Source organism: Phragmites australis, chromosome 17 (assembly GCF_958298935.1).
Source record: "Phragmites australis chromosome 17, lpPhrAust1.1, whole genome shotgun sequence".
Lineage (NCBI taxonomy): Eukaryota > Viridiplantae > Streptophyta > Magnoliopsida > Poales > Poaceae > Phragmites > Phragmites australis.
The window spans coordinates 23812377-23839771 of record NC_084937.1 but is presented as its reverse complement, the minus strand read 5'-3'; the positions used below and the strand labels follow the sequence as shown (position 1 = coordinate 23839771).

The 27395-nt window shown below is 42.7% G+C and overlaps 2 protein-coding genes and 1 pseudogene across 3 annotated transcripts; all 3 read right to left on the bottom strand.

Moving 5' to 3' along the window:
* Positions 1–5274: 5274 nt before the first annotated feature.
* Positions 5275–11912, bottom strand: LOC133897831 (protein transport protein SEC23 C-like; annotated as a pseudogene).
* Positions 11913–15966: 4054 nt separating this feature from the next.
* Positions 15967–17160, bottom strand: LOC133897538 (uncharacterized). The gene is made up of 2 exons (XM_062338299.1): positions 16811–17160; positions 15967–16717 (listed from the first exon to the last, which is right to left on the bottom strand). Exons 1-2 carry the CDS (start codon positions 17006–17008, stop codon positions 16193–16195), a joined length of 723 nt encoding a protein of 240 aa, XP_062194283.1. The 5' UTR covers positions 17009–17160; the 3' UTR covers positions 15967–16192.
* A 3542-nt stretch (positions 17161–20702) lies between these two features.
* Positions 20703–22635, bottom strand: LOC133897539 (uncharacterized). Of its 2 annotated transcripts, none has more exons than XM_062338300.1 (2): positions 22219–22635; positions 20703–21438 (listed from the first exon to the last, which is right to left on the bottom strand). In XM_062338300.1, the coding sequence occupies exon 2, from the start codon at positions 21420–21422 to the stop codon at positions 20898–20900; it is 525 nt and encodes a 174-aa protein (XP_062194284.1). In that variant the 5' UTR covers positions 21423–21438; positions 22219–22635; the 3' UTR covers positions 20703–20897. The 2 variants fall into 2 exon arrangements, with proteins under 2 accessions (XP_062194284.1, XP_062194285.1); XM_062338301.1 differs by having other exon boundaries at positions 20703–21430.
* Between the last annotated feature and the right edge of the window lie 4760 nt (positions 22636–27395).

Sequence of the window (27395 nt, the reverse complement as noted above, 5' to 3'; positions counted from 1 at the left end):
GGTTTCGAGTGGTCACTTCGTGTATAAGTAGCTTTGTAAGAAGTACTTTTCTAGGTCTGTCGAGAACGGTCCATACAAAGCCGAGGACGATAGAAAGTAGCGTGTGATTACGTTGGATTAAGAAATGCAACTAGCGTGCGGTCACATTGGAATAAGAAATGCAGTTATGACATGGTAAGTTGAAATGACGCCTAGAGGGGGTGAATAGGCGTAATCTGAATTTTTAACAAACCAAAACAGCGGATCAGTTAATATGCAGAAGTTCCGTAGAATTTTTTGTAACTTCTGTAAATATGCGGAAGTTCTGCAGAAATCTGCGGAAGTTCCGTACTTCCTGAAAGAAAATGAATTTGCGCCTATGCAGCAACAAGGTGATACAATTTCACAAATTACCAAGCACTAGGAGATGTATTTCAACCAGTATATCCAAGCACCTGCAACTCAATCCTTACAAAGAGATAGATCAGGTTAAAACCCTAAAAATCAATTTAAACAAGAGTATGTAACCAAATATAAGAAATTGACAAGAGTGACATGAGGATTTGTTTACCGGAGTTTGGCCACTCCACAAAGAAGCGCCTACGTCTCCGTTGAGGAGCTCACAAAGAGCCGAGTCTCTTTCAACTCTTTCCTCACTCAAATGACCACAAAGATCAAGCTAGGGTTTTTTACTCACTTCGTCGGGGTGACACAAACGTCCCGGGGCTCACCACAAGCTTGGAAGCTCATCGGGCAACGCCGAGCCGTCTAGGTGGACGAACCACCAAGAACAACAAACAAGAAATCCACCCGCTTAATGAAGAAGCAAATACTCAAATGATGGCTTTTGAATCTCACAAGCTCTTCTCTTTAATATCACTTAATGCTAGCAAAAGATCTCACAAGGAATCACAAAGGGGAGTGAGAAATGAGCTTTTAAAGAGCTAGAGCCTTTTGCCTTAAAGCTGGTCGACATGAATGCTTGACTGCAGTTGGATTGAAAGGGTGTGGGGTATAAATACCTCACAGCCAAAAACTAGCCGTTACTCTTTGGAAAGTGTGGAACTTCCGTATAAATGCGGACCTTCCGCAGGATAACTCAAAACAGCCAAAGTGCGGAACTTCCGCACAGTTTTGCATAACTTTCGTATTTCCTTGTTTTAAAAGTTTTTGGGGCTATCTGAGGTGTTAAGCATGGGCTATATGTCTCTCATAGGTTTGTTTGGACTTTTGAGCATTGTTTTTACGTAAGTAAGTAAATTTCATATCCCCCTTTATAGTACGGCATCCTAAACTCAATTTCAAAAGATAAAGAATTTAAAAGCTATAGGATTCATGTGCCGCTTTCCTTTTTTCTTTTTAGGGGTGTACACCATTCGTCAAATTCTTGCTTGATGAAATTATATTTATTCATATTTCATAAAGTTCATTAGTTCTTTAATTGTTTTGTCATTTTCACCAAAACCTACTTAGGAGCTTAGATGCACTTTCATAAGTAGACCATAAAGAGTAGACACGTCTGAATATGTAAGAATAGTTCGCTAATCGAAGATGCACATGTAAGTTACAAAAGCAAATATATAATCCTATTGTTGTCTCCTCCGCTGACATCGGTCGTTCCCACCATCATGGTCCCAGTGCCGGTACCGCTGATTGGCCCTCATGTGCCCACTAGAGTAGGTCAATGCGTCGAGTGGACTAACCTGTCTGATAAGCCTAGTAGGGATCAAAGGTGTTGAGGTCTCCTCCTAGGTGTGATGTGTCCGAAGTGGAGCACTGGCAGCTGGGACTGCGGGCTGCGGGTGGGGCTAACCGCCCTCTTAGAGAGCGGTAAAACCCTACTCGCCCTCTAAGAGGGCGGTTAGCCCCACCCGCCCTTTCAGAGGGCGGTAAGGGGTGGCCCTGCCATCGTGACAATCCTTACCGGTAGACATCTATTTTTGCAAATCTTGTCGCAAGGAGTCTATTTATTTAAATTTTTAATAAAAAAATATAAAGATAAAAAAACTCCGTGGCGAGTCTGTCTGGGCCTTTGGTTTGGGCCAAGGTTGGCTTTTCCTTTGGTTCCTACCGAGCTTTCTAATAGGACTAAGGGCTTTGAGTACAATGTGGCTCACCCATTTCCCGCCTTTATATGGGACCCGTGTCTGATTCTTACCAACTTACATGTATATTATAACATATTGCTGAAATTTAGGAGTGACAATCAGGCGATGACGATCGATGAGGTTTAGGGTCTAGAGAGGGGGTTTTAAAGGTCGCTAGTGTTCTTCCCGAGTTTAGAGGGATGCTCAGCAAAGCGGGACGACCCGACGGAGGAGGCAAGCGCAGGGGGGTGGTGGGGGCACCGTCGGTCCCAAGTGGTGAAGGACGGCCGATAGATCAGTGCAGGTGATGGAGAGATAAGGATGCGATCCGTTAAAGTCGGGTTAACACAGTGGCGAGCGGTAGGTGCCGATCGGGCGAGACAAAGGTGTGGTGCGGGAGCGGTTTATACGAGTTGGAGAAAGAAGATAGACCAGCGTCACCGATCGCAAATCGATGGTTACATTGAGGAATGGCAGATTTTCAGGCGCCAGAAAAATAGCAGCCGCACATCATTGACGTCCAGTACGTCTAAGGCATTCTCCTCGTGTTTCCATTTTTGAGGCATTCGTGCCATCAATCATAGAGGCGACTCCATTTTCTGCTAAATCGTGCACAAAAATGTACGCTCCACACTCGCCATTTCGTTTCTTCAAATCCGAGATTCACACTCGCCACACCTGCAGCTCAAATGTTCCAAGAAACAGCTAGCTCTACTGCGTTCTCACCCTCTCTGGGACACGAACAACGCGCTGCGCCAGACGGGAACAAGAAGGCAGCTTGATCAGGGGGGTTGTGCACCACGTTGCCGTCGGCGCTGTCTCCGGCTCCCCGAGCTCGCGGAGGCACGCCTATTCAGATAGGTGGGATGTTGGCCTTGCGGTGGTCGATGGACTCGGAGTCCGGCAGCGACGGCGGGTACAAGTTCTCCCAGGGACCCAGTCCCACGCGGACGAGGAGAGCGGTGTTCACACCGCCGGCTTGCCGAACGACGACTGCGCAGGGCTGGTCACGCTCGAGTCCGACAGGATGTGCGCCTTGAGCCGTCGCGCGCAGGGGCCCCTCACGGGCGCAGTCTGTGCCGCAGACGCTGAGGCCGCCTGCGGTGGCCGGTGCCGGGGAAGCAGAGTGGGGGGCGGGGCCGGAGGAGCGGGAGCCATGGCCCACGGCCACCAGGGAGAGCACGAGAATAGCAGGCGTAAACGAGGGACTATTTTCCAATATATCGGGAATCGCGAGGCATGTTAGGAGAGTTTAAGAAAACATTTGGATTCTGATAATCAGAACCTATTTTAAGGTTTTTTTTATATAAAACTAGGTTGATGGGTGCGACTACGTGTGCCTACGAGATTTTAGTGATTGGTTGAGGAAAGGAGACAGTGGATGGGTAATAAGTATACAGTAATATTATTTGAAATTAAATAGATGAGTAAAAGTGTATAAACACGTGTAAAAAATAGTATATATATATTACAGAGCTAATTGATATATGTTACAGTATAATAGATTTATTTTCTTACTAAAACCACTGTATGAAACATAAGGACGAGCATACAACGTTTTAAAATTACGTTATAGAATTTTAAAAAAAGGTAAATAAGATCTGAACATCCATGGTAAATAGGTCTCCGATGATCTCAATGAGCAGAGTTTCTGTAGTCGTTGATGTAGACATGTGCGTAAGCTTAAAGGATGGCTCGTGGACGTACCTAATGGATCAAACAGAGAGGGACGTAGTTGCCTGTACCTTGGCTACAGTATCTACAGTGACCTACGCCCCTGGGAATTCCAGATGTGTTGTAGCCCTAAGCCCTCAGTCTCAACTGCTGCAGTGAAGACATATTAATAAATGAAGTAAGTGGGGTATAAAAACTTAAAGGAAAAATAAAATAAAATGAGAAGACCACCTACTGTAAGGCCACTCCCAGTGCTCATACTGGATAATGTCTTAGGCATTAATTACACGTTCATGTAAGATAAAAGTTGAGGTGGCAATGATTTTAATGAAGAGTGAGAAGGAGTTGATATCTTCCTGAAGATACTAGCTAGGCACGAAATTCAACCGATAGACATCGTAAAGAAACCGTACTGGAGAGAAAAGTAGTGTCTATGCTACTATCATAACCAATAGCATTAAACAACGTGGCTCAATGCTTTGAGAACATTAGAAATCGAGCGTTGGAGAGCTTATTTCCTCAGATATTTCTTGATGATGTGAGGGGAGCTAAGAAACTGATATGCAGTTTCGCACTGGGAGATGCCTAAGTGTTAGTAAAAAAGATAATGAATACCTGGCCTCCGCCTCCATAGAGCCGACCTAGATTTCAAAGTCGAACCGACTCGATGGCGACTAGTTGGGCACGTTGTGTCTAGGAGGCGGCGGAGGGCGAGGCAGATTGGTCGATCGTGGCATGCGAGACGACGGCATGAGCAAAAGGGAGAGGCGACGGGAGCAGTGACACTGTGCGGGAGTCAGCTCGCGTTCCACATTGAGATGGATTGGGAATTGGGAGGGCCAGGGATCAAGATGACACTCGATGTTTTCGAAGGTCTACGACGCAGCGAGCGGTAGGGTGCACCAATCTGGGGAGGGACCTAACGTGGTAGTACTCTGGGTCACTGAACCGTGGGTCGATGGTTGGACTAGGAGGGGCTTCGATGAAAAATAGGATGGGTAAGAGTGTGATTGGTTAATCGTATGGGTTTAGTCTGTATGGATCGTATATGCAGACAGAGAGGAAGCAGACTGAGCGGAGTTATATTCTGGACTGTTGACTGCACAATCGAGTGGCATGCAGATCATGAAATCACTCGCCTGCAATCGTAAGCTCAGTAAATTGGAAGATAGCACTGCTCTAAACATACTGGACCTGATTACCTGTGTTTACTGTAATTTTAGATCATCTCCAGCGGATAGTCTAAAAATTTATCCCCTATAATACTATTACAACATCATCTATTTTTACCATCTTCAGCAGCTATCTTATTCCCTACTTTTTATTACTCTACTTCTCTTTTCAAATCCACAACCATACTATATGAACAGTGATACAAGATAGGAGAGAGGGCAGCAAATTTGAAGCTGCGTAATCACTGTAGCAGTCCAACTGTAGCAGTCCAACTGTATCCCTGTAGCATGCGAAACCGGCTCCGTTGGAGTGCGATGCTGACTGCTTAAGGGGGCAAATTCATACGCACAGTTAGAGGCTCTACTGAAGTCGGGCTTAGTAAGAAACAGTTTTTGATTAAAAAATTCTCTCTAAGGACGAAGAGTGTACAATTAAATGCCAGGCAATAATGAATTTGCAAGACGTACACCACAAACCAAAAAGATGCTCCTTACTGTACACAGCAGAGATAATTGGTATGACAAAATCGCTCAATGCACTGATCTATGAATTTCGTCCTATTGGACTGCTAGCCGCTGGAGATGGTCCATGAAAACCTCGAAGCTCACGTCATCAGTGAATATGACGTCTCCCCCAGGAGAAGGATTATCCGAGTTATATGTCACGGAAGGATTTAGCTTTGCCAGTAAAAATCGAGCCTGCAGTTTCAGAGGGGAGTAATATTTAGTTCCTTTCAGAACAGGTAATAAAACTCCGATTCTATGCCCTGGACTCTTATATGTTCAAGTGAAAATTAGAACTATCATACTTCACTAACCCATGAACTATCAAGTCCATCCGGATCATCTGCAAATAAAATCAAGGAAATTCGGAATGAACAGGAAATACCTGAGATCCATACTGATCGCAGAGTACCAACCGGGGTACAGGAAACTGCTCCTTGGTTATTGAATTAGCTTCCTCATGTGGAGCTTTTAACAACTGGGCAAACGCCTGAACAAAATACAAGTTTAAGCACGTCCTTTAAAAAAAACAAGTTTAAGCACTGGATGGAAACTATAGCATGTAATCTACAATGAACTCTAGATGCAATCTACTTCGACCACTAAAATATAAAAAATAATGATATTTTGATGGGAATGTGAGATAATAAATTAAAAACATCTTTGAACAATAATGCGCAAATGGAATTTTTTTGCATCCCAGTAGAACCAAAATAATAAGGCAAATTTTGTTCTTGGACATCGCGACTTTGTGGTTTTAGTTCTGGACACTAAAATTGTTTATGTTTGGGGGAAGACATTGCCAAATTGAGGTTATTTGCTGATGGACACCACCCCCATTAAAATATGATATTTTGTTGAATAGGAGACATAAATAGTTTAAAACGACCCAAATGCCCCTTTCTTCTTTCTTCCCATTTATTTCCCTTCTCTGTTCTTCAGGTTGGGGAATGTGGCCATGGTGACACGCCGAAGCCCTGGCGGAGTCCGAGAAGAGGCCTAAGGCTGAGGATGACTTGTTGCTACCATCGCTGATCCAAGTTGCCGGCGGGGGTGCTAAGGGTATAATAGTCAAGAGTATTAGAGTCATCTCCTAGTCCTAGGGTTTCCTCCTGTACCTCTATATATGGTGCCCATTGGACCTCAATGTATCCATCCTTCATTTATTCAATCTATACAAAGTTAACATGCAGAATGATCTATTCCTTGTTCGAAAAAAAGAATGATCTATTCTTATTCCCATCTTACATAATAACATAAAGTACTAATAAAAATTTAGCTATCACAATGTACAAAGCTAAAAATAAAGTAACAAAACATTTGCATTGATGCTAGAGCAGATATACTGCAGGTACCTCAGTTTCCATCTTAAATGACACCATGCGTGCCATGACTTGATGAAGGCCAGCTATTAGCTCCTATAACACAAAAGAATTGCTAATGAGCAAATATCTTATTTCATTTCAAAAGAAAAACAGGGAAACACCAGAAAAAAGCGCACTGGATAGGAATTCGTATCAGGGCTGTGCCTGTATTTTGAATATAGAAAACTTGGTCATATCAGCTAAACCAACTACAGCTTGTAAAATAAAATAATTGGAAACTCATAATTAAATAATTAAAACTTGCCTGCACACTATCAGAACCACAAACCCATCTTCTGGAAATTGTAGTTGATCGCAATCTCATCTGACCCTCATTGTGCTGATAGCTGAATGTGGCACCCTCAAGTTAGTCAGATAAATTCATCTAAAACAGAGTTAGCTGCTTCTAAATGAATAGGCCAAAGGAAACAAAAAATATTCGTACTAGGTTAAGAATTGAAAGTAGAACTGATTGCTTGTTGATTGACGGATTGAGTCTGGCCCATCTTTTCTTGAAATATCATATATGAAGCAAAGTGATGTTTTTCTGTCAAGACCACACATCTTCCAAGCGCTAGTGTTCCCCTGACCAACAACAGTATCTGAAGACAACGGACTTTTCTGCATAACAGGACAGAAATATTTGAAACGACACAAAATTACACAACCTTGTCATTTATACGCTGAAATCATATAACAAAGTAGTTATGGTATAGTTGTAGTGTTATACCTTCTCCAAGGAAGTACAAGGTCCAATAATGCCTTGAATCTTTACTTCTTTTGAACAGTTAATCTCAAGAATACCACTGCAAAGGCAATTTAGCCATATCGACAGAATGTCACCTTTCATCAATAATGAATGTAAGATATTAAGAAATCTCAGATTGAATTATCCCAAGACCAACATGTTTGAGTACATTCTTGCACAACTGTCAACTAGTCACCTACATGAAATTATCGATTCAAGGAATAACAAGGTGCCTTTGCAAACATGCCTGCCAGTCAGTCAGCCTACCTAATGGTAAAATTGCAAGTGATGCACTAGATGCAGTGTTCAATAGAGGTTAGTGAGCAGTCACCCCACTTTTAAGCACTTGTATGGTGCCTTTACATGCAGATCAGCTGGGCTACCCTGAAAGCTTTAGTGGGACTATGCACAACTGTATTTCCTTGTGCGTATAAAAATGACTAGATATGACTCTCAAGTATTATAAAAAGGTAAGGAAAATGTGTCCAACACACTATTCTGAAAAAAGATACAAGAAAGCAGTAGTGTTCGAATTGAGAACTGTAGCTTGCATGTAAAAAGTTCAAAAAGGAAGGTTACTCAATTCAAGTCCTTACATTTATTTTTTAGATAAATAATTAAAGAGAAGCCGTGCAACCACTCCAATTAAATCAAGATAGACCAAAGAAAAAATTACTTGAATGATAAACCAAGGTTGTCATCTGCTGACTGAAAAATTCGGAGAAGTGAGTCCTTGAAAACAGAATGACCAAAACTTTCAGCAAGCACAACAATTCCTCCACTCTTCTCAATTGCAACCTTCATTTCAGCAACACCAACCTTTAAAATCGAACAAAGAAGAAATTATTAGTTCAGAACAAGGTAACTATACATCTCGATTTACACACTGAAAACACTATACAGAGGTACTTACAGTGGCTTGTGTACTTGAAGTTTTCATAAATGTATTTAATAACTATGATTGAATGTCCTAATAATGGAGAGCTATAGGGAGAAACTGTGTATTGTCTTAAATGTAAACATTGGAAATGCCTGAAGCAAAATCAAATTCCTTACACGACCAAATTTGGCAGGTTGTTCATGGGTATATCAAAATACTTTGCATTGTGATGTTACCAATTTCAGTTAGGAATCCAGCTCATGTTTTAAAGTAAGCGTACGGATGATATATTCTGATGCATAGAGCCAAAAGAATTTCAGCAAAAGCCACAGTAAAAGAAATAGAAATTTAAATCACACTACAAATGTAAGTAAAGATCCATAGGTCCATGAAATTAATTCATACAAGTTAGTACACAAACAGCAAGCAAAAACAAGGGAGAAAAGAATGTTGTCCATAAAGAGCATAAAGAGGTATTATGACTTCATACTCAAAAAAGAAATGAGCAACCAACCTGGTCGACTGCACAAGCAAACAAATCCAGCACATGTCCTTGGTGCACAAGCTTCTTTGCTATCTGATCATAGAACTTAACAGCTTTATCATAAAGTGGAGCTGAGTCTTTATCGAGGTCTTTGTGTGAGCGAATTGGTTCTGATAAGGATTTGGTTACAATCTGGAAATTTTGCAACACGGTCGTGATACTGCACAAGAAATCATATTGCAGAAACATCTCTGAACTATATAACTATGTGATATGAAAATCATAGTTGACACTAACACTCAAGCTTAATCAATATTTGTAGTCAGATCAATTTGAGTATCTGACAGAATAAACCGGGGCATATTGTTGTTGCATGATATCAGTAAATCACCTAGTGGTGTGAAGATAATTATAGTAAATTCAGTAAAAATAGTGAGATAAACATGAGTTCATTGTTTCAAGAAAATAAACAATAGTATCATCTGATAAAACACAGGTATAACACTAGAAATGAAGGGATGGTTTCGATATTCTTTTAAATCACTTATGGTTATATCACGTGGCAAATAGCAAATGAACAAATCCATACTATTTATATTATATTATTATGGGTGCTCCAAAGTAGTCCCCAAGCAAATAATAAGAAACAACATTCGAGCATACATAGCAGTGAAATTATGCAGCTGAATGAACTGATCGCAAAACTTTAGGCTTTTAGTGGTAATTTAGCATTGAAAAGAATGGTAAATCTTGTTTTCAAAATTTACAGTAACAGATCCAGACAACTCCAGATCATGAGAACATATTGCATTCGCTTTCAGAATATAATGTTAGAATTACACAATAAATTATAAAAAAATATACAATTCCCAGAACTTCTGGGACCCTATGTGAAACTTTTATAGTAGTATGGTGGTTGTATGAGGGAAGGAACATTTCCAGTTGCCCCTCTATATGACATTTGAACCAAACACTGATGTAGATAGATAAACCAAAAGATAGCTTTAGAAGAAAATGGCATTGCGTTGAAGAATTTGGACTTACAGAACCAGGTTCCTCTGTAGATGGACCACCAACAAATGCCATAATCCTAGCACCTGATCCAGGGACACAAACCCCCAGGAGATTGACCGCAACACTTAAGGCAGCTCCGGTGCATCTTGATGCACGTTGATCAGCCGGAACAGGCCAAGGGTCCTTTTGCATTTCTTCTATAACCTACATATACAGTGAAACCATATCATGGATTTGCAACATTGAACATTGAGAATATGTTGTATTGTATGGACAATATCATTTCCTATTTTATTGCCATTAGTTCTTAACTGAATTCAACACAACTCGCATTCAGAAGCAGGCAACAGGAACCTAGAGATGCTCTCAGATGAAAGACCATCCCTAGTACCAGCGATCAACCCAGCAGTGGGCATTTTCTTCCCTGCAAAGAAGCACATTTGTTCCAATATTTGTTCCTTGGTGACCTCCTTTGTCCCCTTGAACACATATGACTTTGGCAACAAGCCAAAACCCAATTCATGAACCTGCATGCACCAATAATTAATATGTTACTAAAATTAACCAATTAACCATTGAATAAAACAACTATGTGGAGCATTAGCGAGAGAACGGTGAGCTGTTACCTGCACATATGTACCGAAAGTAATGAATCCAACAAGGGAATTATCTGGCAATAGCTCAACAGCTTGTGCCAGTGCAGATTTCAAATAACCAATTTCTTCAATCATGCAAGTATCTACAACAAAAATGAAAACTGGTGGTACTGCAGGACCAGTTTCAACAGAGGATATATACTCAACGGTGGTATACTGAGGAAAGAGTTCTGCAGGGAGGTTATTTTCTGAGATTGAGGAGTAGTGTTGAGGGAATTGATTGCGTTGAAAGCAGAATGGACAGACCCAGATCTTAGCGACATAGTCAACAATGGCGAAAGGGTTGAGGATGGAACGGCAAATGCGACAGCAAAGTGGGGAATATGGGAGAACTGGGATATCAGGAATTGACTTCAAAGGTGTATAGATGGCAGAAACTGGGATATCACAGTTCACAGCGTCCTGCTTTGTGCCCGGAATAACATTCCAGGGCATCCTTATCCCATCTTGTGCCTCAAGGTCAAGGAACTCAGACATCTTCAATTCGGTAGCCTCGTATGATAATTCTACGAGGCGTCCACAAGTCGGTCAAAGGATGTCTAGCCTGCAAATATCAAAATAATGCATGTGAAAATTGGTGGCCACGAGCAGGAAATTCAAAATAGACAGCCAAAACAAAAACAACAGAGAATACGCTCCCAGTGGACGCCAGCCGCAATTCTCTTTCTTCTTCTTTTCTTTTGAGGGGATGCCAGCCACAATTCAATCATCTCAATTACCGCAAAGAACAACAAACCCATTCGAACGAATTATCAAATACATTGAACCGCAGCACAAAAACGCACTAAGGAAACAAATAAAAAGCTCAAAATTCGCAGCAGTTTTAAGAGATAAGAGCTTAATTTACGCCTTAAAAAACAGCGAGGGCTTCCTACAACGTGTTATGTACTGCGTTCTCGAGAAAAAACAAATGTGTTCTATAATAAACTGACCGGCAAAAATACTCGAAACGGCAACGATTCCAGCAGTCTCTCCGCACCCCCACCACGAAAAAATCGTACCAAAACATGACAAATCTAGATCTCGTAAAACATCACCTCGAGTAAGCCGAGCAGCAAGCGGAGGTGATGAGTAAGAGGAGAGAGAAGGCGGCTCGCCTGCGAATACCAGCGTACGGCAGAAGCACCGGAGGCCACCCACCTGCTAGTTCCACCCCACCGGCGTCGTGAGCGGCGGCGGCGGCTGCTGGAGTCGGAAGACGAGGCGATCGAGGCGAAACGTGAGTGCTCGCGATGCGATCGGGAGAGGAGTCAGGAGCCGACTCAGGAGTCGGATTCGGACGGCTATCACATCCATTTTTTGGGGATTCGGGGTCCGAGCGGATATTGCACGGATTCGGATACGAATGCATATTCTGTGCAAGCCATACTTACTGTGGTAGTTTTAAGATTGTGTTTTGAAGATATTCATTATTTTTACTAGGATAAATTTTTATAAGTACGTAGATTTACATATCACTCAGAGCACTCACACAGTCACACTAGCCATCGTGGCTTTTTAAGAAGCAATGAAGGTCTAAATGAGTCCAATTAAATCTAGACAAATAGATATAAAACAAGATATGTGGATCACATGTATTCGGTTACCTTGGGAAGCATTAAAATGCAAGAAAATAAATATAAGGTATACTTGAATGAGTATTACAATGTATAGTATATATAGGATTTGTATAGCCAATATGACATATCTGAATGTATTAAACACATGTATTTTGACAATCACATGTGAGTAAAAAAAATACTCACATATATTTTGACAATTAAACACAAAGAAAGAGCACATGTATAATACATAGTTGAGAATAAAAAACCCTTACATCCAGGAATTATATCCGCGCATATCGTTAGTACATTTTAAAGCAATAAAACCTGGACCATCACTATACATGCTAGAACATTTTCAAATACAAGATTCTGTATGAAAGATCTCACAAGTGTCCAAAAATTCAAACTTCAAAACTATAATAGATATTGTATATTACACTTAAAAAGAGAGTTGTGGAGTAACTATTAAAAGACATGAGTGTCTAACACACACGTCCTGATTCTCTCTCATTAATTCAAAATTCAAACAAGGCCATGTGGTACTACGCTTGTTAGGAGCAGTGCAAATGGTAAAAGTTATAAGTCATGGAGTGCTCATGTGGTATTACCCTTGTCACAAGGTGTCCCATCATTGCTCCCCTGCTCTTGTATGCGGAAAATAATTCAAACACAAGCTGAATACATCATCCCGTATAGACCTTTCTCAAATCCTGATACAAAACAAGTGGATAGAATGCTGGTAACACAGAATACTGGAAATATAACCAATTATCAGGTCATACGCGACCTCCTCACATACCAGCACCAAAAAAATAGATTAGGCAAGGGAATCTTTGCTGTTGCTGTGGCCATCGGTGGCTCTCGTCCTTGCTGCTACAGTAAAGGGAGGTGCACGCAGGGTTGGTCAGGGTTCGAAAAATTATTGGTACCTCAATGACTTGTTACCTTGTTATCGGTCGATTCGGTTCGTACTGTATTTATAAGTTGATCGGATTTTTTTTTATCAAACTCAAATTTAAAATTAAAAAATAAAAAATTGATAAAATCCGTCTGGTTTTCACCGAATTCAACCAAATTACTATACGGTTATCGTGCTTACCACTTGTGGACGGTTTTCGGTGGTTAAACGTATTGATGCACTATAGGTTGATCACAGCAAGGATAAGAGATGAACGAGGGAAGTAGAATGGGAAGGGCAGAGAAAAAACGAACGTGATCTGATCCTCTATGATATGTACTCACCCAATCTGATTGCTTGTGGTTTTGGCGTGTAGAATTGGTTTATTACTCGAAATTAGGGCTAAATCCCGCAGGGTGTGTTGTTGCCGTGAGCGTTAGGCTGCAGAATTGTTCCAGAACTTGCGCAGTTTGGATCTAGTGAGCTTTTGGAGCCCTTTAGGCAGAATCTGATCAAGCGATGTACTAAAAAGTTGTAGATAATTTCATCATCTTACCATAGAGTATTTTAGCACTGATTTTCGATTAATAGATCGGGAGCTTTGAATTTTTGAAGTCAGGCTGTTTGCAGACTAGCAGGAAAACTGCGCGATTAATTTGTGTCTCAGTTTAGCCATAGTAAACTCTAGAATTAAATTTTATGGTGAATACAAAAATTATAGGAAATTTTCCATAGATAATTTTAGTGTGCTTATCTATCGTATTTCCGGCTGTATAAAAATAGTATGAAAATAACAAGATGATTGGACTGTATGGATGTATTAGTGTCATGACTGTTTTGTAATATGAATTAGTTTAATATTCACAATACTTTCTAGCTAGAAAATATGGTATATTAAGTATGGTTATGTATATAACTTGTCACCTATGATTATACATTTTGCGTGCAAGTTTTATATTTTTTATTTCACGAGGATAGCAAGCCATTCAACTTGTATGGCATGAAATAATGCGTTTGAGCGTAGCGACCCTTGTTATTCTTTTGCTACAAGATTCCCATTGTATTGAAAGGTTTTGGTTTTTTTTTTTAACAGGAAGTTCTATTCCCAACCGTCCTTAAGCTTTGTCATCAAAGTTCATCGGTAAAAGGTAAGTAACGTAGGGATGTGGCTTATGTTATAGAGCTTTTATGTCTTACATTGTTATACACTAAAATATGTGATATTACAACCGGCAACATCAACTTGATTGTGCGTACTTGTGAACCATGGGATGCGGTCTTTCAACCATTACTATGCAGAGTCGTCGTTGTCATGATGTGATATGTTATTAACTCGATGAGTTTAATGGTGTGTCGTGTCTTATGATGTGATCTATGATTAATGGTGCATCATGTTGCATCCATGTCATTGCATATGCATGCATATGGAGAAAATACCAGGTTGTCACAATTAGCCACAATCTCGTACCGGTGTAATGAAGTTTGCAAAAGAGCTTAGATGCTATCCATAAAAACTCTTGGTGTTCATGGCATGAACAAGTGCATTCTTGCATTATTGCAATATTTTTGGAGTTAGTGATAATAGAGTCTAAGGCGTTATTTATTTGGCATCGAGTTGCTTGGTTTATTCTAAATCTCATAATAAACTTTAATGTGAGATATGACGATTTCATAACCGTTGCTTGCTGAGATTTTATATCTCACCCCACTTTTATCACTTTCAGGTGTGGCATTGATAAAAGAGAGACGTGCATGATAGGCTATGGAATTAGATTGCACTTTTCCAACACCAACGTCACTTCTAGATATATATCTCCCATCTATCTTTGAATAAATAAGAACATGAGTTTAGTTGCTTATGGCTAAATTTGTTACTTTCTTTATAAAACAATTTATCTTTGTTTGCGTGAGATTTAAATAAGTAGTACTTGCCGATTATTTGTTAATTCATAGTGAACATCTTTTATTTAATCGTGGTGTCATATTTGTCTTGTATCTCTTGTCGCTTTTTTATTTGTGTTTTGTTTAAGGTGTGTTAGTGGTTGTAGTAGCGCCTCGGGGGCCATGATGGCCGGGGTGTTACATTTTGTTCTGAAGCCCAGATTATGTTCTGATTTGTATGAGCTTTTGCAAGCAAAGCTCATCATTGAGCTAGCCGGGAAGCGCTTTATTTAGAGCCTCCAAAGACCAGTTCATCCTTAGTAAAGCTTAGCATATGAATATCATGTATCCATGTGCACCGGCACCATGGCGTGCTACCACCTGAGTCTTCAATTCAGTCATCAGTGTGTGGTCTAAACTTGTGCACTCAAGACATCGGCAATGTCGGCGCTGTATTTTCCATTGCCACGTATGGTTCCAAAACTCAGTCTAGCGTTTCGAAGGCAAACGAGATCAGGCACTGATGACTGAGCTGCAGTGCTGCACCACACCAAATCTCTCCCTGACTGAACACCAAATCAAAGCTGAGGCCCTGACCAATCTGCTCACTATTTCGGGCTGATAGATGAGGCAGTTGGCTTCCCATCATAAATTCTCTGCGTTTCTGAATCTTGGCCTCTCAATTTGCACAGAGCTGGCCCCTATCAGAAGAATTCAGAATCAGAGCTGTAGACTGTAGTAGTAGTGCAGTGGAGTGCCCGGCCCCGACAAGCGATTCTGCAGATGATGCTGCCCACTGCTTGAGTAGTAGCATTTTCTTTTCCTTTTGGTCATATCAGTTGGCACGTCGTCGAGTAAAGTTAACCAACCGTGCGCTCCTCCTCTGCACTTTATTCTGCTTTGAAAAAAATGTCGTAGCGCAAAGTTGTCTTTACCCATCCAAACGGAGCAAAGAACTGCTTCCACAGAAAGCCATTTTCAGAAAAAATAATAAGCCAACAAACATTCTCAGGCCTTCTTTTTGGGACGCTGCAATTTTACATGAATTTCGATTGAAGCATTTCAAACATTTCAAGCAGGATTCCAAGAAATTCCAACATTCCAAATACGTTCTCGACAAAAAAAAGAACATTTCAAACGACCTAAATTTTTAAGGTCTGAAAGTACATGTGAGTTGATTATTCAGAATACGGACACCTAGAAATCCATCCACAGAGGAAACAACGAGAATAGAAGATGTATTTTCAGACCTGAAAACTTGTAAACGTCGTCACATATCAGCAGCGTTGCTAACACGGACAGCGTTGTTAACAAGTGTTAGTAGTAGTTTTGTAGCTGTAAGCAGGAGCTGGGCTCGCGGCGAGGCTGCTGACGCTCTTGCGCCATTTCCACGAGTCGACCGGCGTGCTGGGCAGCGGCGGCAGCGGGAGGACGGCGGGCCGGCGGCACAGCCCGAACGGCCACCCCTGGCAGTCCCGGAATCCCTCCCACGTCTCCGGCGATCGCAGCAGCGGTGGCAGCGGGTCCACGCCCGCCGACGACGCCACGGTCGCCGCCCGGCTCGTGCTGCGCGTGAAGAAGCTCTTCACCGAGAAGAACGCCTCGCTCTCGTCGTCCGCGTCGCAGTCGCCGCCGTCACCGGCTGCCTCATCCTGCTCCTTCTCCTCCTCGGCCACCACGGAGCACTTCTTGGGACTTGACACCTTCTCAAGAACGGTTCTCGGGTCGAGCGGGGTATACGACCAGGCGAAGGCGCTCGACAGCGTCGGCGAGTCGACGCTGCACCTGGACCGCCTCTTCATCTGCCGGTTCCTCATCTCGTTGAGGATCACCTGCAGCAGCATCAACACAGCACGTGCCACACGCTTACGTACTTCCCCGAACGGATCAAGAACTCGGACGCCATGCGCTGCTGCAACCGTTACCTGCTTGGTGTCGAGCGCGTCGTCGAGGGCGCTGTCGTCGTCGCTGTCCTGGCCGGAGCTCCACCCGGCGCCGGCGGGGATCCTGACGCAGGGTACATGGCAGTGCGCGTAGGTCTCCCGGATGAGGGAGGACAGGGACTTGCAGTAGTGATTGGCGGCGGGTAGCTTGTCGTGGTACTCTTGCGCCAAGCAAGGCATTGCTCCTTGATTGGTCGAGCGCAAGGGATGATTTATGCAGCCACCGATCGATCCAGTTGCTAGTCTCGTGCGGCGTTCATACGATCGAGGGTGCTCGTGATCCGATGAGGAGTGGTGGATATAAATGCGGAGCTTGGCGTGTGGAGATTGGAGAATGGGTTTGTAGAGGAGGGATGTGGACGTGCATGATAAGTGCCCTGCAACTTAAAGAGAGGCTAGTGAGCGTATCGAAGTTTGTGGAATTTACAATCCTTTGGCTTGAAGGCTAAGTGCTAACTTTTTTTCTCTTTTACTTATCATTTAGGATATCGATATAATCTCTAATAAATACGTTTAACTATTACTTTTATAACTATTTCTCGGTAAAAGTTGATAAAAATTACTCCCTCCGATTGCAAATGTAGATCGTTTTAGATTTATGCACAGAGATTAAGAAAGTAGATCAAATGATCTTGTTGTCCTTTATTTATTCTGTATTGGAAAAGATAACGCATTCATTTATGAAAGTGGTAGTATTTATTAAACAAGGGTAAGAAGGGGAAAAAAAGAAAAAAGTGCATAGAAGTTCGAGAATGACTTATATTTAGAGAATAGTTGATGAGACTAAAATAACCTATATTTGCAATCAGAGAGAGTAGATGATATCAAAATATTTTTTATAATTTTTATGTGTTGAATTTTAATAGTTTTATATATTTTAATGGTTAATGTATTTAAAGTTTGACTGTATTTGAGAACGGAGGTAACGCTTGCACCAGCGCAATTTGAGAAGCTACTGCAGGCCGGGTAAAACATCATCATTAATCACTGATAGTGCTTCAACAAGAGCAGGAGTTACAGTTACGACACTTGTTCTGTAATCCGCACGGTTCTTGATCCCGAGGTACCAAACCGATACGCTTTTCCGGTGAAACGTCGCGGCTCGGATGAATTCGCCGTCTTGACTACACTCAACCGGCCAGCACGCACTGAATCCATGCGAGGACTAACCGTGCAGCGTGCTCGTCAATGCACAACAGTTTGAAGATGCCGTGCTCGCCGCGCGGCGGGATGCGTTCCCTCGTCGTGGTGGCCGTTGATTTCAAGCCTCTCTTAAAGCAAACGCTAAGCCAACCTCTCACCCACAGACCGAGCGAGTAGGTTCTCAAAGATGATGAGGTCATGATTCATCAACCACTGAGTGTAGATAACCTGTGCAAGCTTCTCTCTCTCTCTCTCGACTCGAGAGAGAGAGAGAGAGAGAGATATTTCAGGGTGGCATTTCTGATATTGGTTTGATCTAGCTTTCAGGGGCATGGGGAATTAAAGATCAGGATGCGCAAAGATTTCTTTTGTCTATGTGTCATGTTTGTTTCAGTTGTAGAGTGTGAAAAGCAGTTTACAGATTGCGGATTATAAGAAGCTGGATTGTAAAATCTGGATTGTAAAAGTTGGATTGTGGATTGTTATAATCTGGTGAAAGACGGATTGCTGGATTGTTATAATCTGAGTGGTGGATTGTAACAATTCAGTTTTTACAATCAACTGTTTATTTCAGTTTTTGGATTATGATCACAATCTAGCTGTTTGTTTCAATTTTTGTATTTTTATCATAATCCAGCTTTTACAATCTGAAACAAAACCTAAGCGATACGAAGGTGAGATCCGGTTCTGGAAATGAAATGCTGGATGCTGGACAGAGAATTCTCAAATGATTGCGCTCAAGGAAAAGGATAAACAAGACGAGCAATTTGTATTTTGCAATTGTTTTTCAGGAATCTTGTACAGCTTCTTTGCCGTGGATGGCAAGCAGCTCTTGACAGAGAACATGTAAATGCATATGAAAACCGCAAAAAAAAAGGGGTGGGGGGGGGGGGTGGTTGAAGTAGAAGTAGAACGAATGGTCGATGTGACCTCATTGTCGTGTACAAATGACTCGCCAGTAACGGCAGGCATTAGTTTACAAACATCAAATGCTGATAGATCATCCATTATCATTGAGATACCCAGCCGTTCTGCTTCTACTTGGGATGCTGTCCTTGCTTAGCAGTACAGATACGGACGCAAATTCACAATATGCTTATATGAGGAGATCCAGAGCCTGCTGAACTATCAACTTTATTGAATACAGCAACGGCCGCAACTAACTTGGACATCTTGTCAAGGAACTACTAGTAATTAAGAACAGTGAGCCTTCATTTTAGCTGCTGGATAGGTGAAAGAGTGACCGTGCGAGCATTTAATCTATCAATAAACAACATTAACCAACAGAAGTGTAGTACCAAAAAACCGGCAAAAATCCAAAATTAGATAATATACGTGACCGTATTTACCGAAATAGACAACATGTTAGCGTATTTATAATTTTAGCATCCGTATTCGGCACACCGTGTGTCGAATATGGCACTGTAGCTCATATTCGGCACACGGTGTGCCGAAAATGACACTGTAGCACAATTTTCGGCACACCATGTGCCGAAAATGGACTGTAGCACAGTATTTCAGCACACGGTGTGCCGAATATGGACTGTAGCACAGTATTTCGGCATACGGTGTGCCGAAATACGGTGCTACAGTCCATTTTCGGCGCACCACACTCCGAAAATGAACAGTACCGCGTGTGAACAGTAACAGCAGTGCGTTTGAATTTCGTTTTTCCTCTTTTTCAAAACAGTGGTCTTCTGTTACTCCAAAAATGTTAAAACTTTTTTTACATATTCCATAATCCATGTGCAACCCATTTTAATTGGATTCACCAAAAAATCCTTTGTATATTTAAAACTAAAATTATTCAAAAAAGACTACTTTTATAACTTGTAATAATTTTTAGTGTCTCAAATAAACTCCCAAAAATCTAGAAAAATTCACTAATATTCTTATTATGTGATGAACTAATTTCTAAAATTATTTTCAGCTCTAGTTTATATGATGAAAAAATGAGTTACTTTGTAATGCTTCATTTACATGAAATGATAAAAATACATATAAATGAAGCATTACAAAAGAACTCACTTTTTCATCATATAAAATAGGGCTAAAAATAATTTTGGAAATTAGTCCATCACATAATAAGAATATTAGTGAATTTTTCTAAATTTTTGGGAATTTATTTGAGACACTAAAAATTATTACAAGTTATAAAAGTAGTCTTTTTTGAAGAATTTTAGTTTTAAATATACAAAGGATTTTTCGGTGAATCCAACTAAAATAGGTTGCACATGGATTATGGAATATGTAAAAAAAGTTTTAACATTTTTGGAGTAACAGAAGACCACCGTTTTGGAAAAGAGGAAAAGCGAAATTCAAACGCACTGCTGTTACTGTTCACGCGCGGTACTGTTCATTTTCGGAGTGTGGTGTGCCGAAAATGGACTGTAGCGCCGTATTTCGGTGTGCCGAACTATGGTGCTACAGTCCATTTTCGGCATACCGTGTGCCGAAATACTGTGCTACAGTCCATTTTCGGCACACGGTGTACCGAAAATTGTGCTACAGTGTCATTTTCGGCACATCGTGTGCCGAATATGAGCTACAGTGCCATATTCGACACACGGTGTGCCGAATACAGATGCTAAAATTGTAAATACGCTAACATGTTGTCTATTTCGGTAAATACGATCGCGTATATTGTCTAATTTTAGATTTTGGCCCAAAAAACCACCTCGTAAATGTATTCAATTCCCAGCGGTTGGAATTGACAGAGGTGGTCAGCAGCTGATTACAACGCTCAAAACATCACTTGTCACAATGCAATCATCAGGGTCTTACAATACATCCTCGCAAAAGAAAGAACAAGCAAGCTTTCAGTGCAGTATTTTCAAGACAATTGCTGCTATATTCTTGAAAAATATGTGGTCATTTGTTTAAACTGATCATTGATGAACAACATACAACTGGAGGTAGAAATATATCATGAAGTTTTATCTATAACCAATCGTGTTTTTAGAGAACATGAGCCACAGCCCAGAACAACAGAAGCCGATGCAGGATTGGACGCCTGCGGATCTACTTCTCCATCATCAGTGACCAAAATTCCCATATCACCCAGTTCACATGAAGTGATTGAAAAATAATCGCCACACCTGCATGGGTACAACAGCTCCATAGAATCAGCAGTGCTCTCGATGATCATATCCCCAACTTCGATTTCGGATGCAATGATCTCAATGTTCTGTCTGGATGATTGCAGCTGCTTATCATAGTCGGCTCTAGATTTAGAACTGCGTAGGATTTCCCATGCTTTCTGGACGCTCAGAAATTCCTGTTGCTCATTGGAAGGCACAGATGACTCAAGAGTTGTGTGTGCTTTGTCCGGATGTGTATTTAGAGCAGCAGACTTGTATGCTGCACGGATTTCATCATAAGACGCATCTTCACTTACCGATAGAACCTCGTACAAGGTTTTCTGGCGGAAAATCTTGCTGCCAAGAACCATGGAGAAAGCTGGACCAATGTATGTAAAAGGAAATGAGTAAGTACTAAACAGAACAAGGAATCTTGTACATAATTTATCATTTGTCTATAAACTTCTACGTGACATCAACACTAGCACTACTACGTAACAATTTATATCTGCTATTGCAGATTATTGTTACAAAGAGGGATGCAACTTTCTTTAGTTAAGAAATAGCAAATAGTCAGAATCGCCAACACTCCCAAAATACAATTGGTAGACACTAAACAGCAAACAGTTCAAATCACTAACACTCCAACATCCACTGCCCCCTCCTCACTCTCACAACACAGACGTTCAAGCTTACATATCAATTATCAACAGCACAAGTGACGAAAGTAGTGAATATATCTTTCGCAGAATTCAAATTTGAAAATTGCTATCTTGGGAACCTATTGAAGGGCACAATAAACCGTCGAACAGTTCGACTCTGTGGATTCGATTTTATGAACACAAATGTACACTCATATTTTCATCTAAATCACCATACGACTAATATGAAAAATTGAAAATGACTTGGTCTACAAGGGCAAGCTATTGGATTTTAAGATTTCAGCTTCAACAGATACATTTGCTGAGATCGAGGATTGACTTATCATGAGGCACGTTTCAGCAACCATTTGCCCAAACGTTTAATTCAACCCCCAAAATTGTACCCCCAGCACACAGCAAACAAATCTGGAACAAACCGGACAGATCGGAGCATCCATCTCAACATGTAAGGTTATAATGATTTCACACTCCTCCAGAGCAACAAAGTAAGCTAGGGCTTCCTTACCAAGAAGAGAAAAATCAAGGTCCGGATGGATCTCCACTCCGCGCCAGTCCAGAAAAGGCGGCGTGCTTCGCTTCCGAAGAAGGACGCGGAGGGTTCGAGGTTAGCGTGAGGCTTCGAGAGAAACGGGCCGCCGGGAGGAATCAGGCAAGAGGCGCGTCGACTGGTGGCCTCGCCTCGCGGCCGAGAGGGAAAGGGAAAGGAAGATGAAGACGAGAGGCTCCGGATGCTCGGCGGTGAGTGATCTCCGGGCGCGCAGCGGTGCAGCACTGGATACGAGGACTCCGGGCGGCGGAGACCGGCGGCGGCGCTAGGGCTTCTCTCCAGGAGCCGCTCGTTCGAGATAGAAGGGAAGGGAAACGCCGGCCGCGGCTGTGCTGGTGGTGCGCGATTCCATTGGTGTTGGCCGATGGCAAAACGAGGTAAATACCAATAAGTCCAGGGGCAAATGGCTGGGAGCTCGGTTGGACAGGCTGCTCGAATCCAGGCTCTCTCCACTCTAGAAGCCCAGCCGAGCTCATCAAGCTCATTGATTTTTACTAGATGAGTTGGGTCCTCTTTAACAGAGCTCTTAACCAGCTTTTAGAGTAAAAATACTAACCTCCGTTTTATCATAACTGACAACTTTGATTTTACTATTTAATGTTTGACTGTTCATCTAATCTATAAATATTTAATCAAATAGTTAGAGTATATGGCATGCTTAAAGTACATTTAATAACAAAACAAATCTAGTGATACTTTTCTCATTTTACTTAGCTAAATATTTAAACAGATATGGTTAGTCAAAGCTTGTACAATAAAAATTGAAGTTATCAATTATTCTGAAACAGAGGTTAGTAAGTGAGAGTTTGCTAAACAGCGGTTTACAATTTTCAGCTTTCAAATTAATTTCGTATGAGTAATTTCTTAAAATAAATGAGATATTAAGAGCTAAAAAAAATCAGTTTCCTTTATTCACTTTCTACCTAAAATTCTAGAGAATTATTTTTACCATATAATTATTTTTTCTATAAAATTTAGATCAGAAGAGCTCTTTCATACCGTCCAAAAATATCTCGCCAGATTTGTAAAATTTTCCCACGTTTGTAAAATTTTCCCATAACGTGATTCGTGAGCCTTATGCTGTCGTGCCAGCGTCGCCTTGGAGCCTTCCCCCATAACGTATAACGTGAGGATGGTGGCCTCGTGAGGCCTTCTCGAATCATAGTGGACTTGTCGTCTTCATCATCAGCTTGACCGCCGCATAAAATCCTTGACGTGCTTTGACTTCTCCATCCTTTGAGTGATGTACATGACGTTCTTCTTCTTCTTTGCCTCCGTGTAGTTTCTCTATTAACAAGTGTAATTAGCCATGCTTGAGCCCACTTAAGCTTTGTTTGAGCCAAAATTGAACTCACCTCTAAGCTCAGTAGGCAACCCAGGCGAGCCTCATTTATACACCGAGTGCCTCACAATGTATGCGAGAAAGCATTTTTACATTTTGTGGGTTTGTTTGGCATAAGTAGATATATTGCCAAATGCTTGTGTTCGTAAAAAAAATGTTACGTACCTTGCCAAACCAAACTTAGCCCAAATATTTTTTTTATAGTACCAGAATTGTAGCAAACCAATGACTAGCTAGCCATATTTCATTTTCTTTATCTACCAAAATTGTAAAACGGGATTAACCATAAGAGGAACTAAGTAGTTTTTCATTAAGAACAAATATGCAATCAAATTCGAGTTGAAGGTACCTAGAAACTTAGGAGATGGGGTATACACCACATCTCCCACCAAATGAGTCTCGGTTCCTTAAGCTACCAAAATTGTAGCAAAACAAATGCCTAGTTGGCCACATTTCACTATTTTGCTTTTTTTCATCGGGTAAACTGGACAACCAAAATCTTCCCCAATATTGTCTAACCGATTTGTTTATAGGACTGATTTGAGCACCAACCAAACAAGTCTAGTAACCATGTCTCGGCGGGGACGAAGATATGTTCATTTGCAGTACACAAATTGTCGAATATCTAACTATTGTTTATATACGCATAAGGAGTACATCATATATAGACAAGGTATATACGATGTATATTCGATAACTCTAGATATCACAGAACCGAATCACCGGTACCTGATACACCTGGAATCAAGGAAGTACATACCGAGAAGGTTTAGATTGGTTACCCAAACCAATACGATCTGTATTCAAAACAGATATATCTACTTTGACATCAAGGAAGATAACTCCATATCAACTACAGCTAGATAGAAGTCGATACCTCACCCCTATATAAGACGGAAAGACTAGGGGGAGAACAAGAAACTACAAGCAACACGAAAGGAAACAACAGAGGAGTTACTCGACGACTTTAGCCCTATGACAGATTATATCCAATCAACTTCTTGTAATAATCTTAACCACCTTGCTTGTACTTGAGATCATCAATACAAGGCAGCAACACCCTCATAGGATGTAGGATATTACTCCAATCGAAGGCCCGAACCTGTATATATTATTTTATCTCGTTTCATGATTAATCCCTTCGAAGGTACCTAGTTAATTTATAGACATAGTATCAGGAACTAATCTTCGGCAACTGGCGCATCAGGTAGGGGATCTTCTTCTGTTTTGTAGAATTAATCATGTCTCAGACTGTCGGAGGATTAACTCATGTCGCAGGGATCCCGAGAGACCCCTTTTTAGAGATTCGGCCGGGGGGATGATCCTGAATAAGTTCGTCGGAGAAATAAATGGAAGTGGAAGTAAATGCAACGGCCGGTGGTGGGGGATGATCGACCTAGTGCAAAGGGAAGTAAATGCACTGGAGTTTAGACAGGTTCGGGCCGCACGGGGGCGTAATACCCTACTCCTGTATGGATGCAATAACTTATCTTGAGGGGGATCCCTCAAGGATGTCTCTGGTTACAAGAAAGATGATCTATCTAAGAGCTTAAGGCTCCTTGTTTTTCGGCTGGAGCTATGCTCAAGCCTGTTCACAATGTCTCTGTTTGCTTGCTTGGTTCGTCGTGGGGCTCCTCTTTTTTTCGTCTGGGTGTCTCGGTTGACTGCCTGGGCCTCTCTTTTCTCTCTCTGTATGCCGATCCTTTTATGCACTCGCCGGCCACGACATACCCCGAACGGGAAGGAAGGGGCATAAGTTCCAAGACGCCACGATTGAGAAAGGCGTTATCATTTCCTCTGGGCGAAGTGACTGGGGCGGTGAAAAAAACGCGGCGCTCGCCCGGTCACTTGTCACTGTGGGCGCCCTGGCGACGGGCGCTGTTGGGAGGGCCCACCGGGCAGCCACAGAGGCACCCGGCGTGCCCGCCCTGTCTTGTTCATCTGCCACGGCAGGGCAGCAGGCGGAACGCCTTGATCCTAGCGATGTTATCCCGAGACATACCGGATGATACGAGACGGGACCCGTGCAATTAATGACCCCACGCCTCTCTGCCAAAGCATGGCAGGGACTGACACTGCGGCGGGAGCAGTTGGGATTGTCAGGTCGCGCACGCCCATTAAATGCGGCCTCGGACCTCTGACTGGCTGACACCTCATCGGCGGGCCCCTCGGGGGCCCTTCTGGGTCGTCGGGGCACCGAGTGCTCGGGGGCACTGTTCACCTCCCCGAGCACTCTCTCCCGAGCACTCTCGCACGAACCTTCGGGGAACCGAGTGCTCGGGGGCTGCCACGTGCAACCCCGAGCACTTTTGCACTGACCCTCGGGGAACCGGGCGCTCGGGGGCTGTCGCACGCAGCCCCCCGAGCGCTCTCTCCCGGGACTTAGCTCTTCTGATCGTCGGGGGACTAGGGTGCTCGGGGGTGACCGGGCACCTCTCCTGAGCACTTTCTTCCCGGTACTTGGACTCTGCGGGTCATCGGGGAACTGGGGTGCTCGGGGACCAGAGGCTGTGGCCCCGAGCACCTTCTCCCGGAACTTAGATTTTCCTCATCCCGCGGGAGGGACCTCGCGGGATGGTGACACGTGGCCGACGGCTGGCCTGGCCTCGGACCTCAGGGACCCCCGGTTCCTGATACACCGACACAGACTCACTCTTACGTCGGATTTTCTGACACTGGCTTCTATTACTACTACGAGTCAACGACAGACGTCTTCAAGTCCCCTTTCGTCGACTCAAAAATCATCTTCGGAACTATGGTTTTCTGTTGGGACGATCAAAGTGGACTGATCCACACCGGTACCCTCGAATCCATAGCATTGTATGCGTACCACGAGGTGGGACATCTCGAGTGGGATCCCGCAGAGCCTAATGTTTTCCACTGCATGGACACCGATAGCGATGAGGGTGGCGACAGTGACTCTAACGCTAGCCAGAGCAGCCGAACAGATCGATTTGTGTTTATGGCTAGAGGCGACGACCCCCATCAGCTGACCTAATGGCAGTAGATCCAAACGTCGTGGTCGATAACGGCGTGGAAATTCTTGGAGATCCAACGACAACAGTCGTTGCCGACGGTACTGGCTCCAAGTTACCACTCGAAACATCTGCATCTGGAGCCGTACATGCACCCGACATGGCCCTCCACCGGCAGACCACGGGAAGGCAGATGCCTCCTGGCCTCTCTCGACGACTTCCGGTGGGTGTACCTACACCTGTGACAACCCACGGCTTAAGGAACAAGCTCCCTCCAAACAGTCATCGTGAGGCTTCATCGGCTCGACCGTAACCGAGCCTCGGTGGCGACATATTCAGTACTCCGGATGCTAACATACAAGGAGCTCATCTTATTCTCATATTCCTTCCAGAATTGGATTCGACGAATCCACTGACTCCTATGGTCAATCAAGTCAAGATCCTACTCGATGCGGCTCAGAACCAAGTCGCTCGAGCAAATAATCCTCGCAACTCCAGGTCCCCTAGTCGGAACTGTCCCAGCTTGAGGAGCCGTGGGTGAGAACGCTCTCGAGTAGGGGAATACCAGACGAGAAGCTCATGTGGTCGAGCCCAAAAATGATACTGTGGGTCAAACTGTAGCTGCCCTATCCATAGACGTGGGCATCAGGAAGATCTGAGGAATCATATTCCTCACAACCGGCGTGACCTACGTATGACGATCGAAAACCGTCGTGAGGAACTCTATGAAGACGATCGCCGCTACTACGACCGCAGATCTACACGACGAGATCGTCGATATGACTCCTTCGCTCGGAGAGATAGGCGTGGCGGTTCTC

Bases quoted from the DNA above. Each gene is read 5' to 3' on its own strand.
- LOC133897538 (XM_062338299.1), bottom strand. From the start codon at position 17,008: ATGCCTTGCTTGGCGCAAGAGTACCACGACAAGCTACCCGCCGCCAAT. The intron at 16,718-16,810 runs GTAACGGTTGCA...ATGCTGCTGCAG, and splicing joins ACGCGCTCGACACCAAGCAG to GTGATCCTCAACGAGATGAG.
- LOC133897539 (XM_062338300.1), bottom strand. From the start codon at position 21,422: ATGGTTCTTGGCAGCAAGATTTTCCGCCAGAAAACCTTGTACGAGGTT.